Source organism: Varanus komodoensis, unplaced genomic scaffold (assembly GCF_004798865.1).
Source record: "Varanus komodoensis strain SLA01 unplaced genomic scaffold, ASM479886v1 scaffold39, whole genome shotgun sequence".
NCBI classification, from domain to species: Eukaryota; Metazoa; Chordata; class Lepidosauria; order Squamata; family Varanidae; genus Varanus; species Varanus komodoensis.
In genome coordinates, this window is record NW_025335922.1 from 4,277,626 (window position 1) to 4,301,241 (window position 23,616).

The 23,616-nt window shown below is 44.6% G+C and overlaps 2 protein-coding genes across 4 annotated transcripts in view; one reads left to right on the forward strand and one right to left on the reverse strand.

The window, feature by feature from the left end:
• Positions 1–993, reverse strand: part of TIMP3 (TIMP metallopeptidase inhibitor 3) — a 36,842-nt gene extending 35,849 nt beyond the window's left edge. Inside the window, exon 1 of the mRNA XM_044441093.1 lies at positions 544–993. Coding sequence (XP_044297028.1) covers positions 544–667 — 124 coding nt within the window. The 5' untranslated portion in view covers positions 668–993. The remainder of the gene's footprint in view (positions 1–543) is intronic.
• Positions 1–23,616, forward strand: part of SYN3 (synapsin III) — a 179,650-nt gene that overhangs the window by 76,132 nt on the left and 79,902 nt on the right. The window lies entirely within an intron of this gene.

Here is a 23,616-nt window from a genome sequence, read left to right on the forward strand (position 1 = left end):
GTTTACTTCCATTTCTGCTATTTTTCCAAAAGCCTACCCATGACATCATAGCCCATACCGTGTCCCAAAACTTTCTAGACATCAGTAACTATAATTGCTACTGGAACAAAATGCAAAGTGTCATTCACAAGTGTACAAGGAAAAGAACCAACAAGTGAGAGTGAAGAAAAATGTTCCCTCTACAATCCTAGACACACTTACCTGGGAATAAATTTCACTTAACTCAGTGGGACATACTAGGAAGGAGGCGTGCAGAGGACCATCCTGTAAGTGAGGTTTGGCGTGCATTTTTTAAAGTTGGGTGCCTGATTAGCCTACAAAGCAACCTAACAGCAGGGAGAGAGTGAACACTTCCATGCAGTGCTTAAACTTGAATACATCGCTTAAGAGTAACCCGTTTTTAAGTTTAGTGGTAAACACAAAGACAGGCCTGTGCGCTTTCCAAAAGGAAGTACGACTTCTTCGGATTTGCAACAAGCGCGGTGTCCAACAGATGCTGCACTTAGAAGTGGGGGGGGAGAAACGGAAGGGGGACGCACTTACCAATGTCAGAGTTGCAAAACGCATCCTGAGGGTGAACGGGGACGCAGGTACACGCTTCCACCAGCAAGTCGCTCAGGCTCCAGCTGCAGAGCAGCGCAAAAAGGCTCAGCACCCACCCCGACATGCTGCGGATGCTACTGCCCCGTTTTGGCGCTCTCTCCACTCACGCCGAGAAGCGGAAAGGGGAGTGGTGGTGGAAGAGGAAGAGGCTCTCTCAAGAAGCGTGGCGAGTTTTGCTGCAGCCTCTCCCGCGTCCTCGCGCTCCCTTCGACTTCTCGGCGAAAGCGCGCTGGATTTGGCAGGACTTTCGTGCAGTGTGCGGTCTGCTCGGCTTCTTCGTCGCCCTTTTGCTGCCTTCAGGAAAAAAGCAAGACTCGGCTCTGCGCTGCGCAACTTGCCCTCTCCCGCTGCTCTGCTCTTGCTGCCGCGGGAAGTTATAGCCTCGATCGCGCCCCTCTCGGGCTATTGGGGTGCCGCCTCCCGAACCAATCGGAGCCCCGCATTACCTCATCTCAGGAAAAGGGGAGAGGCTACGCCAAAAAAAAAAAAAAAGGCAGAGAGGAGAACAGAAACCGTGGCTGGAGGCGGGCTTGGACAAGGGATTCAGCTCCATGTAGGGAATAATGTGCGTTCTTTAATTGTGCCGGTTGGGACTCCAGGCGGGATGGTTGTCGAGGGAGCCGCTGGGGGGCGTGCGAAAGAGAAGCCGGCTGGGGAAGGACAGGATCGTTTGCAGTACATGCGGGGGAGCTGCGAAGGGCTTCAGCTTGGACGGCCTTGAAAGGGAACGTGGACCAGTTCATTGGGATAAGGCTTTCGTGGCTACTAGCCCTGATGGCTGTATATTACCTCCCAGGCAGGGAGGCAGAATGCTAAGAAGCACCAGTTGCTGGAATCAGGACTGGGAGGGCTGCACGCTGTGCGATGTCCTGCCAGGGAGGAACAGAAAGCAGACCTGGATCTGTTCGTACATCTTTGCGTGAGATTTCTGACTCCCAGTTGCTTAGCATGAGGAACAGCAAAAGGACGCCCCTTTCCTGGCCCTATATTGTATACTACTACTAAAATGAAGAATGCATAACCAGGGGTGGATTTTCGTGTTGAGTGGAGAACAGCGAGCCCCATTCCATTCTGGTACCCAAAAGGAAGTGAAGTGAATACCAGAAATGGAGTGAAACCTTCTTTCTTTCCAAATATATATGTCTTTGCACAAGGCTCTGATCGGTGTTGCTTGGAGTTCTAGTAAAAACCACTAGTGTGAAGTAAATCTTGCAAACCTGCAGTCTGCCTGTCCTAGGACTTAGTTGGCAATGACAGGAACAGAATGTTAGGCCGGATCAGCCTTTGATCTGATCCAGCAGAGCTGTTCTGTTCTTAGGGCCATACAGTCATTCCAATCCCTGGGCCATCATTCAAGCATTCAACTGCTTAGAAGTGCAAATGATAATACTAAAGTGATAATAAAATGATAATAAAATCATGTGAAAGCAAAATTCAAAATCAATGTTTAAAAGAATAAAACAAGTCAACACAGTGCATCTGAATTCATTTCCATCCCTGTGAATCTGAATACATCTGAATTCATTTCCATCCATGTGACCCAGTCTTTTCCCTCACAGAATCCACTCCTTGCTTTAGTGTATTTAAAGCTTGCCTTGACTTCACTGGAGGCCAGCAATGTCAATTAATATTGGCAGCTCCCATTGTTTCCTTATGGGTCTTCAAATAGCTGCCATGGTTTCCAGAGGGCATTCTCCTTAACCACATCCCTATTGGCTTTTGTCTTGCTTCAAAACCATCCTAGTAATCCAAGGGTGTTCTATAAGAAGAAGATCAAATGGGAAGCTCCCCTTCTTTGTGGATATTTCAGGTTGAGAGCATCAGATTGTCAGGTACTAATTGCAAGTACTAAGTAGAAAAGTGGATGATTCAAAGAGTCAAGGATGATTTTTGCTTCATATATTCATTACATCATGCAGTGTATAAATAGAACTGTTGGCAGTACATGTGGTCATAGCCATAGGAATGCCCAGGTAGAAAATGCTTTGACCTGGTGTCAAATAGAATATAATTTCTATACCAGTCGAACTTCCCCAGGGAGAGCATTCCAGATGTGTGGAATCACCACAGAAAATGCCCTCTCTTTTGTGTATGCATAATGCACCTTTCCTATTGATGGTAACTGGTGAAGGGCCTCATCTCATTATATTAATACATGAGTAACTTGCTACGGAAGGAGGCCTTCCTTCTGGTATTATGGATCCAGGCCTTTGAGACTTGAGAAAGGCTAAACAAATGACAAGGTTAGTTCAAGCTGCACACCTGATTTCACAGAGAACTAGAGCTGGATAACACTTCACCCTAAACATTGGATGCCCTTATCCAGAAGCTGAATGATGCAAAAATACTAATCAGTGGGAGGAAAAGCCTGGAAACTTGTGAAACCCCGCAGCTCAAATGCTGCTGGTTTAACTAAAAGCCCCCCAGTGCTACCTTTTGGAGCCAGCCCTGCAAATATAAGCAGAACTACTGTGACAGCATATGACGGCTGATACATGAAAGGGAGCCCCATTCCATGATGTCTTCCCTCAGATGTATCAGTTGTAATAATCACTAGAATAAAATGTTTATCTGAATAGCATAAAGGCAACTGGGTTGATGGCAGACATCAAGAAGATACACGTGATCAGGTCCCTGTCAAGGGGCCACACCCCAGCAAGGACTTGCTAACAAAAATCCTCTGGAATGGCACCTTCCCTTAAGCACTGCAGTGGGCTCATTCACCCGCTTCTAACTCTGGCCCAGGCAATAGCATTGTGAGTAGAAAGACCAGGAGTTGCCACTGCCTGCTTGCTCACCAGCTGTCTACCCATCAAGCAAGAAAATAAGATATGGAGCAATGGTGCAAATGTAGAGCTTTTAAGAGAGAGGGCCCAAGAAGGTGTCTTGTTCAAGGGACCCCCAAAACCTGGAGCCTGCACTTGTGGATGTAATTATGCAACTCTATCTTAGATTAGGTTGGTTATGTACAGTTGATTGGTTTTACACCAGTTTAATAGTCATGTGCTCCTCTAAAGCAGCAACCTTTAGGTTATCAATGAGTGGCCTTCCAGATGTTGTTGAACTGTAGCTCCCATCAGCCTGTGCTAGCACAGCTGATGGTGAGGAAAGATTGGATCTGCAGTGCAATGATTGCTGGTAGAGGTACGCATTTTCCTCCTCTGCCCTCAAATAACTTCAAAAACTCTAGTACGATGAGGGTATTGAGAATTCTGGTCAAGATCAATAAAACTTTGACCCCATTACAATCCTTCAGCTCACAAAGTTTCTTGGGAAGAAAGGATGAAAGCTAAACCAGTATAAATTTGCACTGTTGTAAGTGAATATGAGACAGTGGAAGGTGTTCAACTTCAACTTCAAGTGTCATTATCTGTATAGTTTTAAATCAGGAAAAAAAACAGAAAACCATTAATGTTACATTTCTGTCCTCAATAAACAAATATTCTGGTGGGGGAAATGGATGGTATGTTGTCTTGGCATTGGAAAATCATTGCTTGATTTTGAGTTGTGAAATCATGCCTAAAATGTTCCATCTGAAGCCTCCCAGTCACTATGAATTTGTAAAGTAAACTGTTTAACATTGAGCTTGGAAAAGCCCTGTCATCTCTTCCCAGACACTTCCAACACGGAATCTCAGTGCGTTATTTTAGCAATTGCAACATTCAATGAAGTCTGTAGGAAGGTCTTTGTATTCTTTCGCTTTACTCACCCATTGTATTCTTTTGCTTAATTCCCTACAATCACACAAGACAGCATTATTATCCTGGAAAGGCAGGATGGAGAGAATTAATCCTGTTAGACCAGCATGTATAATACCAAATCCCTGATCTTGAGGTTTAGAAAGCTTAGCTATTGCTGTTATTGTGCTAGTATTAAAGCATAGGGACCAAGTGTTTTAAGTATCTAAAATTTACTGAAACACATACAGCAAATCCGTGTGCAGGTGAGTCCAAATATGTCTTTTTGATCCCATGTACTCTTGGGGGGACCCTGCAGTTGGCCATCCTTCCCCAGTGCATGTAAATAATGAGTACAATCTATTGAACAGATACGTATATATCAAAACTTGACACTAAACACAGACATTTCCCACATGGAAGCATGGGAATGTTATGAAGCACTGCCTGGTCTTTGGATAAGCAAGCCTACTTTATTTGACCAAAGATTGCCTATAAAGATTCCTATCTAAAAGTATAGCTTGAGTAATTCCAAACTCCGGGTCTTGGAGATGTGGTTTTGTATTTAGATTGATTTGCTGCATAATGAATGGTTAAAAACAAACAAATGTGTATACTATTTTTTCTTGAGTATGATTCACATTTGTGATGGTATGATTATGAGTACTTTGGGGCCACCATGTATTCAAGTACCATAGACTTCCTCTGGCCTGGAAGAAGCATGCAAGCTGCAGTGCCTATGTTGTTGTTTAGTCTCAAAGTTGTGCCCGACCCATCATGACCCCGTGGACAACATTCCTCCAGGCTCTCCTGTCCTCCACCATCCCCCGGAGTCCACCCAAGCTCACACCCGCTGCCCCAGTGACTCCATCTAAAGGCCCATTCTCACCTCCATGTGAGTGCCACCCAGTTTTGAGCCTGGAAACAGCTCCCTAGCGATCCTAGACCCTGAGATGCTCACTCAGAAGCTACTGTGAATGTTGCCTGGCTCTTTAAGTAAAACCAAATGATTCACAATGCTAAAATTTAAGAGCATAGATACACAGAGCAGTCATCTAAACTGACAACAGATTTGGCATATGGCTGTACATACACATTTAGCTAAGGCCTCATTTTGCTTGGAGAAATTTATACAGTTGCTTCAGAGTCTGGTGTGTCAGTAGTCAGCAATTCAAGTGAACAAGACTAACCCTTTGAAATGACATCCTGAGGGGATGTGCCTGAAATTTACATCAATGACAACACTAGGGCAGAATGAGCAAATCACAACACTGCATCTGTTCCGATTATTGCAACTCTCACCTTTCTCAAAAAGGGGCAGGAATGGTTTTCATGCAGTCCCTGCCAATCTCAACCACATGTTGAATTCGGTGTAGATCAACATTTGCACAGCACCAGAAGTACTTGAAAAACTCCTGTCACAGCGGCATGCCAAAAGAGTAGTTTATGCTGAGCTCACTGGCTGGCACTGATGTTTGCTTGACGATCTCAGCTCATGGCGAAACATAGCTCCAAATCACTGACTTTCATTTAAGTGTTCATCATTGATTGGGAGGTAGCCATGGAATCGCACAATTCTTTCCCTTCAGTCCTTCCCATCCTTACCAAATTCCCCTTTTCCATTTTAACTACATTATTCTGTTCAGGGCCAACCCTACCATTAGACAGTATGAGAGAACCATCTAAGGCAGCAGATTTTAAAGGACAGAAAATGGTCAGTTAGTTACTTTGCTAATATTGTATTTTTACTGCTTGAGATGGGGAAGGCATAAGGATTTTCTTCATTATGTGCCAGTCTTGATTATGTTGCACAGATATTAACTTTAGCAGAATGTGGGCCCCTTCACCCATTCATGTGCATCACTTGATGTCTGCACTTAAGGCACCTATCGTGGCTGGCAGGTGAATATGTGAACTCACTCCTCTGGGAAGCAACATGTCTGAGGTGACACACTGTGTATTATAATCGCCCATATTGTACTGCAGTCGTTAAGTAAGGAACTCAAATACGGGGAATGCAAACCCACGGTCTCCTTTAATCAGGTATAATTCTGGATTCAAACACAGGCTAAGGAGAACTGTCATGGATAACTGCAACTGTAATTGTTGCAATTATTATTGCATGACTTATTCTCCACATTTATTATCATTGCATGACATTCTCCACATCCTAGTCTCCATTTTATTTTCACAACAACCCTGTGAGGCAGGTTAATCTAAGAGCCTGTGATAAAGTCACACCAGTGAGTTTCGTGGCTGAGCGAGGACTAGAATCCAGATCTCCTGAGTCCAAGTCCAGCATTCTAACCACTGTGGCTCTCAGTTAATGTTGGTACTGACATCATGCTGAGCTAAGGTTAAGGCAGAGCAAGGGATATTTTCTTCAGGAATGAGAAGGGTCTGCATGCAGGAGCAAGTGCTCCTGTCATCTCTTACTGTGATAGCAAAAAGGTTAGCATAATGACTGCACCTCTTTTGAAACATTGGGTTCACACACTGGGTGTGGAGTGCGGAATCAGCAGGAAAGTCATGCCACAAAATTGCAAGCACACGTTCTCCTAGCTTTTTGTAGGCTTTGGGCAAACAGCTTAACCTTCAGAGCAATTTGCCTCTCTCTAAAATAGTTTGGGAGGAAGGAGAAAGAAACCATATAAGTAGCGTGCACTATGGCACTTTAAATATACCCTTTCTCAGAACATTTATTCTCCCACCAGAAAGCACGTATAGCCTAAAGATGAGGAGCGAAGGGAACTAAGCCAAGCAGGGAAAGCACAAGGCGGGAAAAGCCACCCCGGGTGGGGTGGCAGGTCATTTACACAACACATGGGCTAGGGGACTTCACCCTCTGCAGGCCATCCCTGGCTGAGGATGAAGGCAGGTCCCTGCTGAAGCACTGGCTGCAGAAGCTCCAGCTGGCACCTTGGCCAGAACCATGTGACGTCAAGGATCAGGTCACTGCTCCCAAATTCCTTTGGTTCCTAGAATCTTGCATGGGATTATCCAGCCCCCCAGCCAAAAGATGTTCAATATTTGTGCAGTATATTGTTAAACACCGAAGCCCAAACTGTCTTTGCACTTGTTCATGTGGTTCTGAGGTGTTAGTTCCCAGTATATACTCTTATCTGGAATACTCTGACGTGTAATCAGTGGTAGCTGTGTTTTAACAGGAAACTGAACAGAGGCCATAAAACATACAAAGAGGTGGGGTATTTTTCCAAAGGTCCATGTTCGGTCATTTTTAATCCCAGCCAGTTGCTTGTGCAAACCCTTTAAAACCAATAATGTTACAGTGGAAACCCACGCACCTTCCCTCAGCAATTCTGTGGAATTTGTGCATTTGTTAGGAATGCAGCCATAAGAATAATCAGTATTTATGGCTGAGTAACTCATGCCCTGTAGGCGGTCTGGTCTTCAAGTCTCATCAGTGCTAGCCAGTGCTAGCAGATGAGGGATGACAAGAGAGCAGGCCAAGATGTCTGGAGCGTCACAGATTGTCTACCCCTGTGCTGTGGATCCTTCAAGCGATTCACACACCTTCTCCCAGGAAACCTCACAACTGTCCTTCAGTGGAGACCAGGATTAATATTTCTGTATTGCAGTAGCAGGACTCAGCTGAAAGATACTCGTTTGCATAAGGCCATCCAGTGAGTTCATAGCTGAGGTGAAATTTGAATCAAAACTTTCTTAAGATTTCTTAAATTTAAACCATAAAACTCACAACTTGGTTCCCCCACCCTGCCCCAAATCTACATGCAAGATAAGTTACACCTGGGGACTCAGGAAGTGGTAAGTGACTTCTGAAGCCCCCAGTTCCAGATCAGACATGTTCTTTACCAAGGATTTTACCTCCTTAGCCACTTTGGAACATGTTCGAGTATTATGTTAGATGGCTCGGTGCTGCCGCAAACTGGGGCCATGGGGGGTTCACTAGAGAGAAGGAAAACGTTGCAAACCATTGTGAGAGTGATTGCCTAAATAGGAATGATATAGAAATGCCTTAAAGAAATGCATACATAAATCATGTTGCTCATGACCTGGGAAAATTAAGCATTCAGTTGATGGAATGGGGTTCTTCATTCTTCCTGAAATCTGCTTTTGCTACATTCCAGTTAAGATAGCGTTGCTCTCCATGATCCATCCATCAAATTCCCAGTTTTGTTTTGCTTGGTCAGTTTGCTTCTGCTCCCAGCATCTCAGATGAACATGATCATTCCCAAAAGATGTCTGGGAGGGTGAACAACGACAAAGGAACTATGGGGTTCCAAAGGGAGTTTTTCTGAAATAACATCTCATGAATCTGAGTTTTTAATTTTATTGTAAAGGGAAGAGTTTTTCATGTGTATGGCTATCTTTGGATGGACAGATTTCCCTACTATAGATTATTCTGGACAAGGCTTTTCTCACACCATCACCTTGCCTCATTCATGGAGGGGTTATTTTGGGCAGGGGGAAAACAGATGATGTTGTTTTCCAATCACATCCCTCCTGCCTTTTCCAACTGCTGTTTCTGTCTTTTTTCTAACCATAGAAAATCCATTAAGGAGTTAAAAATAGAATATCTCTATAATGCTCTTTAACAGTAGTAGGACCCTTCCATCTGGACACGTTCTGATTCACGTTCTTCTGGCCTTTCCTATGCCCTCTTCACATATGCATGCAGACACACTTCGTTCAGGCTTGAGGAAAAGAGGGAGGCCACTGCAAATTTTTCATATCCCTTGTCTGTTTCCCTGTCAGCTTCCCATGGAACAGAATGCCCCACTGAATTCCCTACAGGATGGATAGTAGCTGTTCATTTATTTGGGAACAAGCAAAGGGGTGCTCTCAGGGATATCATAGGCAGGAGAACTAAATCTATTCCTTGCCATGGTAACATAACCTTTGAGAATCGAGCTTACTGTCTTTTCTCGTTCCACTTCATCTGCACTGCCCCATCCTGAATTGTTTCTTTGTCACAGTGGATGTGACAGAATGCTGGGAACTGGCGGTAACTAGCATAAAATTGGCTACTACCTATTGTCTTTTTATGAAAATGCAATACTCACCCCCTTCCCTCTTAATGACTGAATTGCTGTGAGGTCAGAAAATGTTCCAGAGCCTGTAACTCCTGAGAAAAAGGTTCAGACATAATAGGTTCACAGAGTAAGTAGAAAAAGAGAAAGAGGGAAACCCTCTTTTGGGTTAGGAACATGCTGTTGACAGTGATGCATGGAGCTCAGGACTGTGCAGTCTAGTCCAAAGGGGCTAAGGATGTATGTAACAGAAAGAAAGAGTGGGAAGGAAGCAGAAGCAAGAAGAAAAACTAAGGAAGACAGGGATCTTTGGCTAAAAGTACTCTCAGTCAGCGACTGGGGACAGAAGAGGTGTTGGTGGGATGGAACCTGGGATGCAGAAGCCATGGTCCTGAGGACAGACCATCCAAATCAAAAGAGTGTATAAGTTTTCCATTACAATCACATAACCAACCAGAATCCTTGGAGGTAGGTCTAGGAACATAGAAAGCTGCCTTACACTGAGTTAGACCTTTGGTCCACGCAAGCCAGTATTGCTGATTTGACTGGCAGTGGCTCTTTGGAGTTGCAGGCAGGAACTTTTGCAGTTCTACCTTCCTTCTTCAAGGACCATCGAGTCCAATTCCCTGCTTGATGCAAGACATCCAGAGCTGGTTCATTCCCAAGAGATGACCTCTGCTTGAAGACCTCTAGTAAGAGACAGTCCACCACCTATGCAGCTAATTAGTTGCATAGTCTAACTGCTCCTACAGTCAAGAAGTTTCTCCTATGCTGAACCAGCCTCTAGTCTCTTTTCCCTCTTTTATACAAACATTGGAAGTTTATTATACTGAGTCAAACCACTGGTTCATCTTGCCCACTATTGTTGATGCTGACCCTCTTGGATTTCAGTGCAGGAGTTTTTGTTGCCCTACCAGGAGATGCTGGGGATGGAATCTAAGACCTTCTGTAAAGCATGGGCTCTACCACTGGGCTAGATCCCCTCCTACAAACTAGCCCCTCTCCGGTAGCTCATGCAGAAATCTGTCCTGTAACACTGGGTTGCTACTCTGAACGAGGAGGGGAAGTGCCACTCAACTGCCACAGTTGGGTTGCAGCTGAATAGGGAGGAAGTTCCATCCACTCACGTTTGAGCATTTGCCTATCCATCTATAACCACTGTTGGTCCTATTGGCATTGACCCAAGACTTAAAGTTAAAATCAGTAGATGTCACTTGTAAGTTCATATATTAACTTTTCTCTGTGTGTAAAACAATACTATTCCTACTATTAATAGTAACAGTATGTAACTATTCAAGCCTTTTCTATGCACAGATTCTACTTATCTTAATTCACTGTGTGTCCATAATGATGCCTTACGTCAATGTAACCATCTATAAATAGCACTCCCATTTGTCTGAACTTATTATCCAACTCTCGTAAATGTCCTTGAGAAAGGTTTTTTTAAGAATTCAGCAAAAATCTTATGCAACTCATAAACAAGGAATCCAGCTACAATGTGAGCAAAGGAGTTCCTTCTTCCTCACTTGACTTACTGGAATATTGCAGTACCCTAAATATGGAGCTGTGTTTAAAGACAAACTAGAAAATACAAACAGTACATAAGTGGCTACCATAGCATTATTAGGAGCAAAGAACCCCAAATACTTATAGAATACCAGCTACACCTGCTAGCTATTCATTTCTGCACTCAGTTAAAGTGCAGCATTAAGGTTTAGATCCCTAAATACCCTCAGAGTAGGCTACCAACTCATATGAACTTGCTTCAGCGCTTCTCTTGGCCTCAGGGACCCTCCTTTCTGGTCATCTCCATTAGATATTGACTGGCCGATTCCAGGGACGGAGCCTTTTCAGAGGTGGCACTACAGTTATCAAACTTCTTCCCTTCCCATCTTTAGGCAGGTGTTGAAATCCTCTTTCTAGCATTCATCATCTGTTTGATTCCTGCTGTTTTGGGAAAGAACATTTTGTTACTGGCTCTAGCCTTTATTTTGTTTTTGCATTTGTAAACAATGATGTCTGGTAAAAGCAGAATACAAATACATTGAACTAAAGAAGTAAATGACTTCATATTATAGTTGAAAGTTCATTGCCATATTATGTCCAGCAAAAGCTTGTTTTTAATTGACTACAAGCTTCAGACTCTCCTCTTCATACGCCTGCTAATATCAGTCTTTTCAGTGTTGGGAAGCAAACCTCTTCTGCAGCTGAAGCCATTCCACTCCATCCCAACTCACACCGCAGAACTCCATGCCTCACACTGGCCCTGGCGTCAGAGAGCCCACTTTCCTCCTTTAAAACCAGGAGCTATACCATTAGCTGTTTCCCTTACACAAGGATCTAATTCTCTGTACTCTCACAGGATACCTTTTCGGAGACTTTAAAAAGTCATTTGCGTATGTGAGCTACAATTTATTTGCACTTAGCAAGGCTGAGAAGAAAGCCTCCATAAATTCCTTCCTTGTGTCGGCATTCTTCATACGTTGTGCTTAGGAAGAAAATTGCTTCCTTGCGGTTTCTTTGAAAGCTCTACCTGTGGCTCATTCTTGTTCCACTACATGCTTATAAAGTTTCCAGAGCTGCTTGACTTTTTCTAGGAGGTTAGAGAGGAGTCGATCCACCTTCCTGTCTGCATGTCAGAGGTAGGTGAGGCTGTGCCATTATCCCTGGCTTCAAGCTACCAATAAATTCTGTGCATACGATGCCTTATTCTCATACTTCTAGAACAACTTTGATCTCAGAAGGATGCTACAGCACAATTTATGGATTGCATGGGAAGAAGAACACTCAACCCATGACTGGAATGCTGTTAATGACGCATCCACAAAATGAAAGTTCCTCTCATCAGCCTTCATTGTTCCCCTAATAGCGAACTTGGGTGCTGATCAGGGCCACGCAGAGGAAGGCAGCGGTTTCTACAGACTTTGCAGGCTCTGAGGAATGCAGAACTTTATAAAGGCACCTCCAGATGGGATTTTTATGGCCCCATTGCTCCCGTTTAGGGAGATTCCAGGCGTTGCTGTCATCATTTTCAAGGCATGGCCCTCTCGTGTTTTCCCATCATATCTTTCTATTCTGTTACAACAGATGCTGTAACAGAATAATAAACAGGGATTATTATTGTAACAGGGTCAATAAACAATACAGTATTTATTATTGTAACAGGGTCGATAAACTGAAACTCAATCCAGACAAGATGGAAGTGCTGTTCTGACAGGTTGGAGGGCCATTACTCTGTCCTGGGTGGAGTTGCACTCCCCATAAGGACAGGATCCACAGTCTGGGGGTGCTCCTAGACCCAGGGCTATCACTTGAGGCACAGGTGGCCTCAGTGCCCAGGTGCACCTTCCTTCAGCTGCAGTGAATAGACCCACATCGCCCTTACCTGGACAGACAGAGCCTGGCCACAGTCACACACTGGTAACATCCAGATTAGACTGCTGGAATGGACTTTACATGGGGATGCCTTTGGAGACAGTTTGGTGAATTCAGCTGCTCCAAAATTGGGCCGTGTGGTTGGTGGCAGGCATTAATACGCAGGCTCATATAATACAATTTAGTACAAACTGCACTGGTTGCTAGTTGTAGCCCAGGCCCAGTTTAAAGTGCTTGTCTTGACATATAAAGTCCTAAACGGCTTAGGACCTGGCTACCTAAAGGACCATCTGCTCCCATAGCTACCTACTCACCCATTAAGGTCTGGGCAGGAGGTTCTTCTGAAAGATCCATTCCTTAAAGAAGTAAAGGGAACAATAAATAGAAGGGCCTTCTTGGTGGCTGTCCCTCAATTATGGAACAGGGGGAGAAATTTACCTGCCACCAACCTTGTTCTCATTTTGGCACCAGAAGATGTTTCTGTTACCTGAATATTTTAAGAACTGATTTGATATGTGTTGTTTCTTCTGACACCTGATGTCCTGCTTATTTGATTTAATCATGATAAATTTGTCAACTTTTTCTTGTGATTGTGTGTGTGTGTGTGTGTGTGTGTGTGAGAACTGTTTTTATTATTGTGTTTTTTAGTATTTTATTGTAAGCTGCCTCTTGGATTAGTAGATGGCATACAAATTTATAAATAAATAAATAAATAAATATTGGGTGCCTTCTGACATTACTGGCAATAAGCCACAGGTAGATTCTTCTGCAACCAAGCCATGGTGCACTCACCAGGCTATCAAGCCCACCATGGCTTACTAGCTCCCTTTCTTCCCCCTCAGTCCTCCTGCAGGCAGGACCAACTTTTCTCCTCCCATCCCCACAGTGACTGTGAGCCAATGTCGCTTCTCCACAGCTCCCCTCAACACACTCTTTACTCTTTTTTCCCTGGCTTGCATGATCTCCATTTTAACAGGCACTGATAGCTCCTTCAAAGTGCCCATGCAGCACCCTGGAGAGCTGTGAACACTTGGCAAACACGTGGGATGCACAGATTTTTATCCTTATTTTAGCTGCGATGTCACTAGCATGCAGTTGTACAAGTGTGGAAACAGGGACCCTTGGTTAGGCAAGGACAGAGAGCAGGAGGTACCAGCCTTGGACTTGGACCCAAGTGGTTCCACGTACACTTCTTCCATTTGCTCTCTCATGCCAGTGGTCAAAAGCCGAGCTATCAAGGGAAAGCAAAGCCATGAGTGATCTTTGCTCATGAAAGTGGGTGCTTGCGGTGAGATTTGCTGGCTTGGGTGAGGGAGTGGTACAAGCTGGCCAGACTCTTCATGGTGTCTGGCGTCATTTCTACCTTTTCCCAAGACTCTAGGTGCTTGGGGAAGTGCAATATGTGAGCCAGCCTTCCTTTTAGAAGTGGGATTTTGATAAGGCTAATCAGGATTTTTAGACAGGAACTTATACATATGCACTTGTATATGTCAAAAAGCGTAGGTAGCCCTGGATAGCACTTGGCTATTTTCATAGGGTCTACATGTGTGATTATGGCATGTGAGACTTACTTGCCATCACCATGAAGATGGACCACATCAAATACTTCTCCACTGCCGCCACTGCTTCCTCCTCCTCATGCCAGAGTAGCAACCAACAAGAGAAGTATTCATTTTATGTATTCGTTTATTTATTTAATTCCTATACCACCCAATGGCCAAAGCTCGCTGGGCAGTTCACAATTAGCTAAAGAGAGGGCTTCAAATAAATTTTGTTGGCGGTCTAGATGGTAGGATGACTAAAAAGTTGTATGTGGCCAGGGGAAGGAATCTGTGTACTACTTTAGCATGTGTGTTCTGTAGCTCTCAATCAATTCTGAATTTAACAGTGAATTTGTACAACTGTGATCTAGTTTCCCTGCAAAGGTAAGCAATACAAACAGATGAGTTTTGACTCAGAAGCTGACTAATAATGAAATTTGGCAGCATTGCTAATTAAGACCCACGCTTTACAAAAGACCTGCTCCTCACGGAGATCAACATTACTGGAACTGGTTTGTTCCAGCTGCCTGAATGGGGCGGGGGGGGGGGGGGGGGAGCTATGAGGACCACCACATTGAGTGCCTGTCTTTCAACATTTGCAAACAATGAGTGCCTGCATTTCAAAATATCCTTTGCTGGGGGTGGGGAAGGAAGAGGAAGGCGGTGGGAAGGACTGGACTGCTTGATCCCTTAACAGTTAATAATATCCTGAGTGTGCACCTGAGCAGTGAGTGAATGTATACTCTGAGATTTAAATGCTTTTCTCTCAGTTCCATGCTTCTCCCTCCCTCTTATTAGCAGCAGCAGCAGTATTACATTGCATTTATATCCTGCCTTTTTTCCTCTTGAGAGGAATCCAAGGCACCTTAAATAGTTCCTTTTTATTCTCACAACAGCAACGCCGTGAGGTAGGTTGGGATGAAAGTTTTTAACTGGCCCAAAGGGACCCCAGTGAGTGTCCAGGTTCTGGTCCCACTCCAACACTCGGCACTCACCTCCGTGCCGCACTGGTGGGCATTCTCCCCCCTCCCCCCCAGTCTCTCTCTCTCTTTCTCTCTTTATGTATTGTATGGATGGATGTATTTAGGGCTGACAGCTCTTCACCTCTTTACAGCAAAGTTTCTTTTCTTTAGGAAAAGAAAACCAGTATCCTGCGCAAAGTTCAGGTGACAGACTGGCTGGAGTCTGGTGCATGAGTGCTCCAGTGAGGAGCCCGGGAGATACACTGCAACCTTCTGCTGCATGTCCCCACCTGTACACCATAAGAGCAAATTCGGTGGCCCCCTGCCAACCACGGAGGCACTGCCTCAGCCCACCCGTAGACAAGGTAGTGGTTTCTACACGCCTTGGCGACTCCACAGGTTTGTAGAAAAATGCTACCTTTGTAAAGAAAGGGGTTGGGGGAAGAGTGGCAGGCCAAGAAAATGTCCCCCAAAGGGATGCACTTAAGCTGATCAGAACAAAGCACTGTGAACTCTTAAAACCTTTTATACTGGAAGCAAGGGTAGACGTTGATACACATACACAGAATCACACTCAACAGAAGCAACAACTCTTATTGCTAAGATTATCTGAAGGAAGGAGGCGGCCAAACTCCCTTTCGTCCCCCCTAGATCCTTCTGCTGCTGCTCCCAGCTGCCAGTTTTGATGACTGAGGTCATCAGAGAGGGCTCAGCATCCAGCCCCCTCTACTCAGAACCTTTTCCCAGCAGATTTTGCTTTGCACTTTAATTTCTGGGAGCCACGGCAGGCGCCAATCGTTTGGGCTAAAAAGTAGAAGAGAAATGTCATACATGAACAAGAAAGAAGAGAAAAGAAATCTCACATTGTACTCCCAGATGGAGGGTTCCTAACACCACCCAATTCAGAGACATGCTACGGGCATTAGGCATTTATTTTCTTGTAAGAAAAGGAGAAGAAGTGATGGGAAAACACAGGAAGCCTATAAATGGAAAATGTCATTGTCTCTGGGCTTGCCATTAAAATCTGTGAATAAAGGAATGTAATTGCACAGTAAAAAGCCTGATCTTGATCCGAGGACAGATAGAACTAGGGGAAAAGAAAAACTTTCCTCTCCACTTATATTACTCCAGGAGGGAGGATTCCCCACTAATCTCCAGTGCTTAGCAATCCATTAGGAGCTCGTTTTGCAGCTTGCTGCACAATTAGCCCTACAACTTTCTCTCATTGTCCCCCTGTCTCCCCTCCCTACTCTGTCTCCTGTAACTGGTTTGCAGCAGAAACCTGAGCCCTCCTCATTGTGAATTTTCATGTGCCCTAAACTTGCATCACATAAGAGGATGGTGCAATGGCCATAGAATTCCTTGACTCACCAAATCGGTCACCTGCTTTTAACCACTGGGTGATATGTGCCCTGAAGTTAGGCGGCCACCCAATTTCCCCTTGAAATTTCAAAACTCAAATCATCAGCACCTTTAATGGTTCATCGAATCTTCTAAGCTAGTGGTTCCAATTTAACTAAATTAGATGACTGTCCCTTTGGTGTCATTTCCCACTCACCGCACTTGCTTCCTGGTTGCACATCAGAACAACCTAGAACTGGTGATCATTCACCTGCTGCTTACAGGTCATGCTATACTATAATGCAGCCTTCCCCAGCCTGATGGATTCCAGATGTGTTGGATTGCAACTCCCATAATTCCCAGCCAGCATGGTATCCTACTTTTCCTGCTCCCACACTAGTAATCCCCCATAACTTCCAAAAATGCTGTGAGATGCCTTGTATCTTGAGTAATTTTTCTAGAATAGGCTTCTTCACAACCCATGAAACAGTTCTGCTGTTTACTGCAGTCTTTTCTTATTTTGACATTTTAAGCCTGCCATTTAAGTGTGTACAATTTGGCTACAACTGGTTATTATGCTTTGCTAGGTCTCCTAACCTTTATGGACGCAGGGAAGTATTTGGGCATTGGCAAAATTGCTGTGGGCAACAGAAAGACTAATCAGTGGACAAGTGAGAATCACCAGTGAGTTTCAGGGCCAAGTGGGAACTTGAATTTGAGTCTTCCTGCTTTCAGTCCAGCACCCTGCAACCATATTCTACCAGCAGCACCCGCAAAAGCTAAGTGCTGAGGTCAGAACCCAGCTCTCTCTTCCATTCCTCTTTTCCATTTATTCCCCTCATTCTTCGACTTCTGATTCATATTGTCAGCTGAAGTGTTTAAAATTCAATTCTGACATGGCTTCAGTAGATTTTGAAATGGAACAAATAGATTTCAGACAAATTAGGTACTTTAGAAAGGCAATGAGTGGTGGAATTCCTGGTGCTTTCTAGTGCCTGGCACGAAATAAGGGATAGAGTGCTGAAAAGTCAATTTTCTTCCCATAGCTGCTTTGTCTGAAGCATCTTATGCAACGCACTACAATTAAAATATCTGGAATGCTTTGCATTTTGGGTAAGAGCACTTTAAAGCAGCTCAGTGGCATTGTGGCTGCCTGCTGGTGGACTTTAGGAGCAATTGTAGCTGTAATTGCAGCCGAAGTGTCTTAGTGGCATATCTTGAACGAGATGCTGTATATAACTTAAAAAAGGGCAAGGGACAAATTATATTTCAAGGACTATTGGAATTGGACTGTCACATCCTGAGCTTCTTCCAAGGAACATATAAGGAGTTGTCCTGTGTGTACTCACAATGAACCCATGTAGCCAAACCAGCACCATCCATGTTCAGAGGCCCAGGAACTGCAGAAGTACAAACATTAAAAAAAATACCTCAAGCTGTTGGAGAAATGCTCCTTGGACACAGAATGCTGCTGACTCTAGGAGACAGGGGGCTGGGAGAATGACAGGTCCAGGGAGATGGGCAATCAACGCCAGTAGGCTGGAAGGGGGTATGGCTGGCTAGGTGGCTAGCTGGCTGAAACCCTAAAGAAAAGCATTCTTGACTGCAACATTGTGTTATAGGTTCTACAAAGTCTATAAAAGACATCATAAGTCAGGGGCAGCTTGCAGATGCTTTTCTGCAGGAACAAGGCTGAATGCTGTACAGCCGATCACCAGAGGCTACGCAACCCCAGCCCACATGCTGTCATTTGCGCTCCATGCAGAGGACAGTTTTGGCCACTCTTCCACATGCACACTTGGATGTGCTAGTGTTAAACTGCAGTGTCTTTTCGATTCCACTTTTTTGACAGCCTGAAGTCAGTGATAGACCTCATCATGTTCAATTGGTGGGTGCAAGAGAGAGGGGAGGGGGCTTCCAATACATCTCCAAACAATCTAGCTCTGATGAGGGTAATTGATTTGTAGTCTTGTTGATACAAAGGTTGTGAGACATGAAGGCTCAGCTTCTGTGCTTCCTTGCTACTGTGGAATTTCCCCCATAGCGTTTTTCAAGTGGAGTCTTAGCACGATGACAAGAGTATCACAGATATATAGCTTGAAGCAAAGATCGCATCATCTGATTCTTCCACCTCCTACTTTGCCTGCATCAAAAGCAGTAAATACATCAGAAGCAAACTGAAAGGCATTCCAAGGTCTTTCCTTGGAGGCCTAAATATTCCATGTCAATGTCAAAAGTTGAAGGACCTGTTGCATAGTCTACTTTTGCATGTTGAAATCCTTTCTAAATTGCAGAAAGGAACATTACTAGAGATCCCAGATTTATAGATATGGCTGGATTAAGGACAGGGGCGGGATGTTGCACACAAAGTCCTATTTAGTGTAGAAGTTTGTCTCTATGTGAATGTCTTAGTTTATAGATTCAGTGGCACCAATGGAAACCTCAGCAACATTCCAAGGATTTCCCACTCCTTATCAAAAATGCCTGTGGCTTTTCTGGCAAATGATCACATAAATATATTGCAGAACTAATATCAATCTGTAACTATGCTAGTTCTGTAAATGAAAGGTTTTTTTCTTTGAAGGCCATGAGGCATGCAGGTGAACCATGTTACTTGTATATTTAAGCTTTGTCTTGCATCATCTCACGGAACCTTCAGGACCCCTTTGCAGGAAATCCTGGTTACAAAGAACATCTCCCCCAGCCCATTTAATGCCTTATTTCACCAAGCTAGCCATATTTCCTAAAGGATCTGTGAAGTACCTCTGGTGATATCAACTGCAGTGAAATGCCATTATCAATATAACTCCTACAATACAAGTGCCCATAAGTCTGTGTAGTCATACAATTGGAATGCATCTCCAGAAATGCCTTTCAGTAGTACTCACCATGAAATTTTCTCCTGCATCCTCTAACCTTCGTGACATCTTAGAGCTGAATGTGGGCAGAAAGTAGATTGCCAGATGTTTTGTACTTTAGCACCTAACATTCCTGACCCCAGACCATGAAGGAGGAGGCTTCTGGGAGCTGAAGTTCAAAACCTATGGAAATCTGCCTTCTGCAGGCTGTAATGCATCATGAAGGCTGGTGGCAAGGGGCTGTGTGCAGGAGGAAATCTCACGCTGAGTACTGCTTATAAGTGTTTTCGAAGATGCATTCCAGTTATATGACTGTGCATTCCTGTGGGGCACTGCCACTGGAGGTGTTACAGTGGTGCATTAGAGACAGACCTCTTTGCAGGCTGCTGCCTCAGAAAGTGTGTGCTGAGAGACAGGGAGTGACAGAGATTCATGTATTGCGTGGCCTTTCCTGCACCCTGGACACTAGGCTGCTGCTCTCAGGTGTGGAGGAGGATGCTGTTTCTTTGCCCCCAGTGCTGAACAGTCAGGTGGCAGGTGGCTGGGGTTGCACCTCACAGCAACCCATGACCCATTGGATGGGTTTGCACATCACAGCAACCCATGCTGCATTGCCCTGAAGTACCAAGCGGCCACAAAGAGCCCAACAGACGATCGAGCTCATCATGGTTGCTTTCCTCCTGCCCTGCCCCTCAGCTCCTTCCCTCTCATTCCTCCATGCGGTGTCCCAGAGCACCATAAGGAACAGTCTCACTGCATATGTCAAGCAATAGCACAAATTGGCCGATTTGCTGGCTACTGCCCTGAGGGGCTTTCTCTCATACCTGGGCTTGGCAAGGACACTCTCTTCTCTGCACATCTCTGCCTAGACCAGGGCTCCCTTCCCCACTTGCTCTAGAGAGCAAACAGGAGCAGGGAAGGGCCATCTGGACTAGGCTGGACATCCTTGCCTAGCCCAGGTCCTCCTTCACCTGCTCTTGGTTGAGTGGCTTTCTCCCCAGCAAGAGTGCGAAGCAGGCAAGCCCACCTCCCCACTCCTGCTTGGGAGAAAGATGCTCTGGTGACACTGGGTTAGAGAGCCCAGTTTGTGCCAGAGAGCCTTTCTCCAAAGTAGGCATGAGAAAGGGGGCAAGAGCCTGGGGAAAGGTGCTTTGCTGTATGCTGGGCTCCCCAGTGTTCTCCTGCCAGAGCACCTTCCCCCAAGCAGAGGGAGAGGGCATGTCTCCTACTTCCTACCATCCCATACCTGATTCTCCTCCCATCCACTCCTGCATGAGAGGTTTCCTCTCAGGTGTATGTGAGGAGGGGCAGTCGGCTGAGTAGTGCCACCCAACAGATCATCCTGCCCCAAATATGATCTCTCGTTAGCCGCTTGGCAAGTGTGACAACCACCATTCTTGCCAAGCAGCTCTCTTTTTCTGGGCTTTCTACCTCAAGGGATTGTGTTTTCCAGGTTCAGATCTCACAAAATGCAATCATGCTAGGAAAAAACCTCAGGACAGTGGCTTAGCCTGGTCAACAACCATGGTAATTCATAATGGTTGATCACCACCATTAGGTTTGGACAGCACAACAAGCAGCCAGTTGATATTGGTGACCATCCTGTCAAATTGTTGGTTGATATCTATAGTACGAAGATGACCCAGGCAGTTGACGCAATTACTCCTACTGTAGAGCTCACATGGCTCTGTGGTATACAGAGAGCTTCCTTATAGCCAGAAGTGATTGATCCTGCCTAATCCTGGAAGCTAGGCAGGGTTGGGCCTGGTTGAACTCTGGATGGGTGAATTAAATAAATAAAAAACTTTATTACGGTCAAAAAGCAGCTCCATTCAATAAATACATAGATCTTTAAAATGAAAAAAATACTTTGAAGGTTATCTGTCATGAAACCCCAGTCGGATTAATAACACAATGTACTACTTAACTTAAATGACTTAAATGGGTGACTTAAATGTTGTGAACTGCACAGAGCTTTGGCCATAGGCGGTATAGAAATGTAATGTAATAATAATAGTAAATAATAATACTCTGTAGCTGAGAGTGATGAAAGAAAATAGGTGAAGGCATGAGTACAGGTGGAGGAAACTCATAATAGGTGTAATCAAGCCTTGGTTTCTGCCAATAGTAAAGTAAAGCAAAGCAGTACTGGTATCAATACAATATCCCAAAGTTTCTGCCTCTGTTCACTCTTTTGCTGCCCAGCAAAGCTCTTTAGAGTCATCTGGGGCCTAGTAAATGCTGACCCCATGGACATCGTAGAACCACCTGAGGCCAGTTGCAATGTTTGCTAGGAACTTCCAGGATAAAGTCTCTTGCATCCAGTGGAGCTTAGACTTCAGTCTCACTGCAGCTGAATGGAGCAAGATATCTACAGCATAGCTTGGTCAAGTTTTCTTGGATAAGTTCCAGTTAGTACTGCTCAAGAATGATGACAAGGTTGGGCAGCCTCATGGAACCATGTCGATACTGGATCCGTGCCCCACTTGGCTAATAAATACTAGCAGGAAAAGAACTTCGGTCTGGGCCAGGAAGGTGATTAATGCCTGTGTAATGCCACCTGAAACAGAACTTGGATTATGTTTGGACAACCAGCTCCAGAAGGTGGTGCTTGGGGGATGCTGCTTCCCATGGACTCTCCAGTAAGGGATTCCTTTGGGTTCAGTCTTGTCCCCCATGCTATGTAACATCTATGTGAAACTGCTAAATGGGCTTGACTAGAGTTTTGGAATGTGTGGTCATCAGTACACTGATGACATGCAGCTCTATTTTCCTTTTCATCCTCGGCAGGTGAGGCTGTGGATGTGCTAAACTAGTTCCTGGCTGCGACAATGGACTTTATGAGGGCTAACAAACTGAAGCTCAATCCAGACAAGACTGAGGTGCTGTTAGTGAGTTGTTCTTCTGACCAGGTGGATGGGGTTGTACTACCCTTGAAGAAGCAGGCTCATAGGTTCTCCTCATCTCTGTCACTTGAGGCCCAGGTGACCTCAGTGGCATGGAGTGCCTTCTACCTACTTTGGCTAGTACCCCACCCTTGCTAATATCTGGACTGGGACAGCCTGGGTAATCTGATGATCTCTAAACTAGATCACACCAATGCATTCTATGTAGGACTTCCCTTGAAGACTATTCAAAAACTGCAGCTTGTGCAAAATATGACAGCCAGATTATTAACAAGGACCAGAAAGTCTGAACAAGTAACACCAAGTCTAGCCCACTTGCACTGATGGCCTATATGCTTCTGAGCCCAGTTAAAGGTGTGGGGTTTAACCTATTAAGCCATACATGGCTTGGAACCACAATACCTGATGGAACACCTCTTCCAACTGTAATCCACTAGATACTAAGATCAAGATCTGGGGAGTGCCTCTGCCACCTTCAAGGGAGGTTCAGTTGGTGGCAACAAGGGAAAGGAACTTCTCAGTGAGAGCTCCCGCCCCATTGTGAAGCAAGTTTTCCACTCAGGCTCATCTGGCACCAACTTTTCAGTGCTATGTTGACTGTCCTCTATGACAGGTCATTTAATTGGCTTTAATATTTTATTGGGGCATTATGGCAGCAGTTTAACAGGTCCTGTGAGTTAATTTATGTAAGGTAGTGTAGCTTGTTAAATTTGGTTTTAAATTTTGCATTGTAATTTTTTGTGATGTTTTTATTGTTATCTGCATTTTATATTGTGTTTTATGTGCTGCTGTAAACTGCCTGGAGAACTTTGGCTATAGAAATAAAAGTAATAATCATAATCATCATATAGTTGCCAAGGTTTGTTATAGAGGGTTGCCTGTCATATCATGTAACCCCAATCTTTATGTGCTATGTGAAAAGGGGCTGGCACAGCCTTGTCCTTCAACTCTGGCAGCAAAACGCCTCCAGCCAACCCAGAATCTAGCAGTGTTTTGACTACAGCCTCTTCTATTGCTTCTTTTCTCCAATCTTTAGGGGGAGATTCATGCCTAAACAAATTCTATTCCCCACACAGTATAAAGGTTGGACAGAGAAGTTCAGCCAATCACAGGCAGTCAAAAAACATTAACCATTAACCAGCCTAAATTCTTTTGAAATCAGGGAGTGTTAATGGCACTTAACTCTGCAGGCTCACACAAGAAAATAGTTCCTATAAGGAGTAAGCATATTTTCTTTCCATTGGGGACTTTTTCAAAGGCAGAGGGGACTCTTGGATGGATGGGTGGTGGGAAATTTCGCTGGGTTTAATCCTTGGAGGGGCCTTTAATAATGGAGCAGCT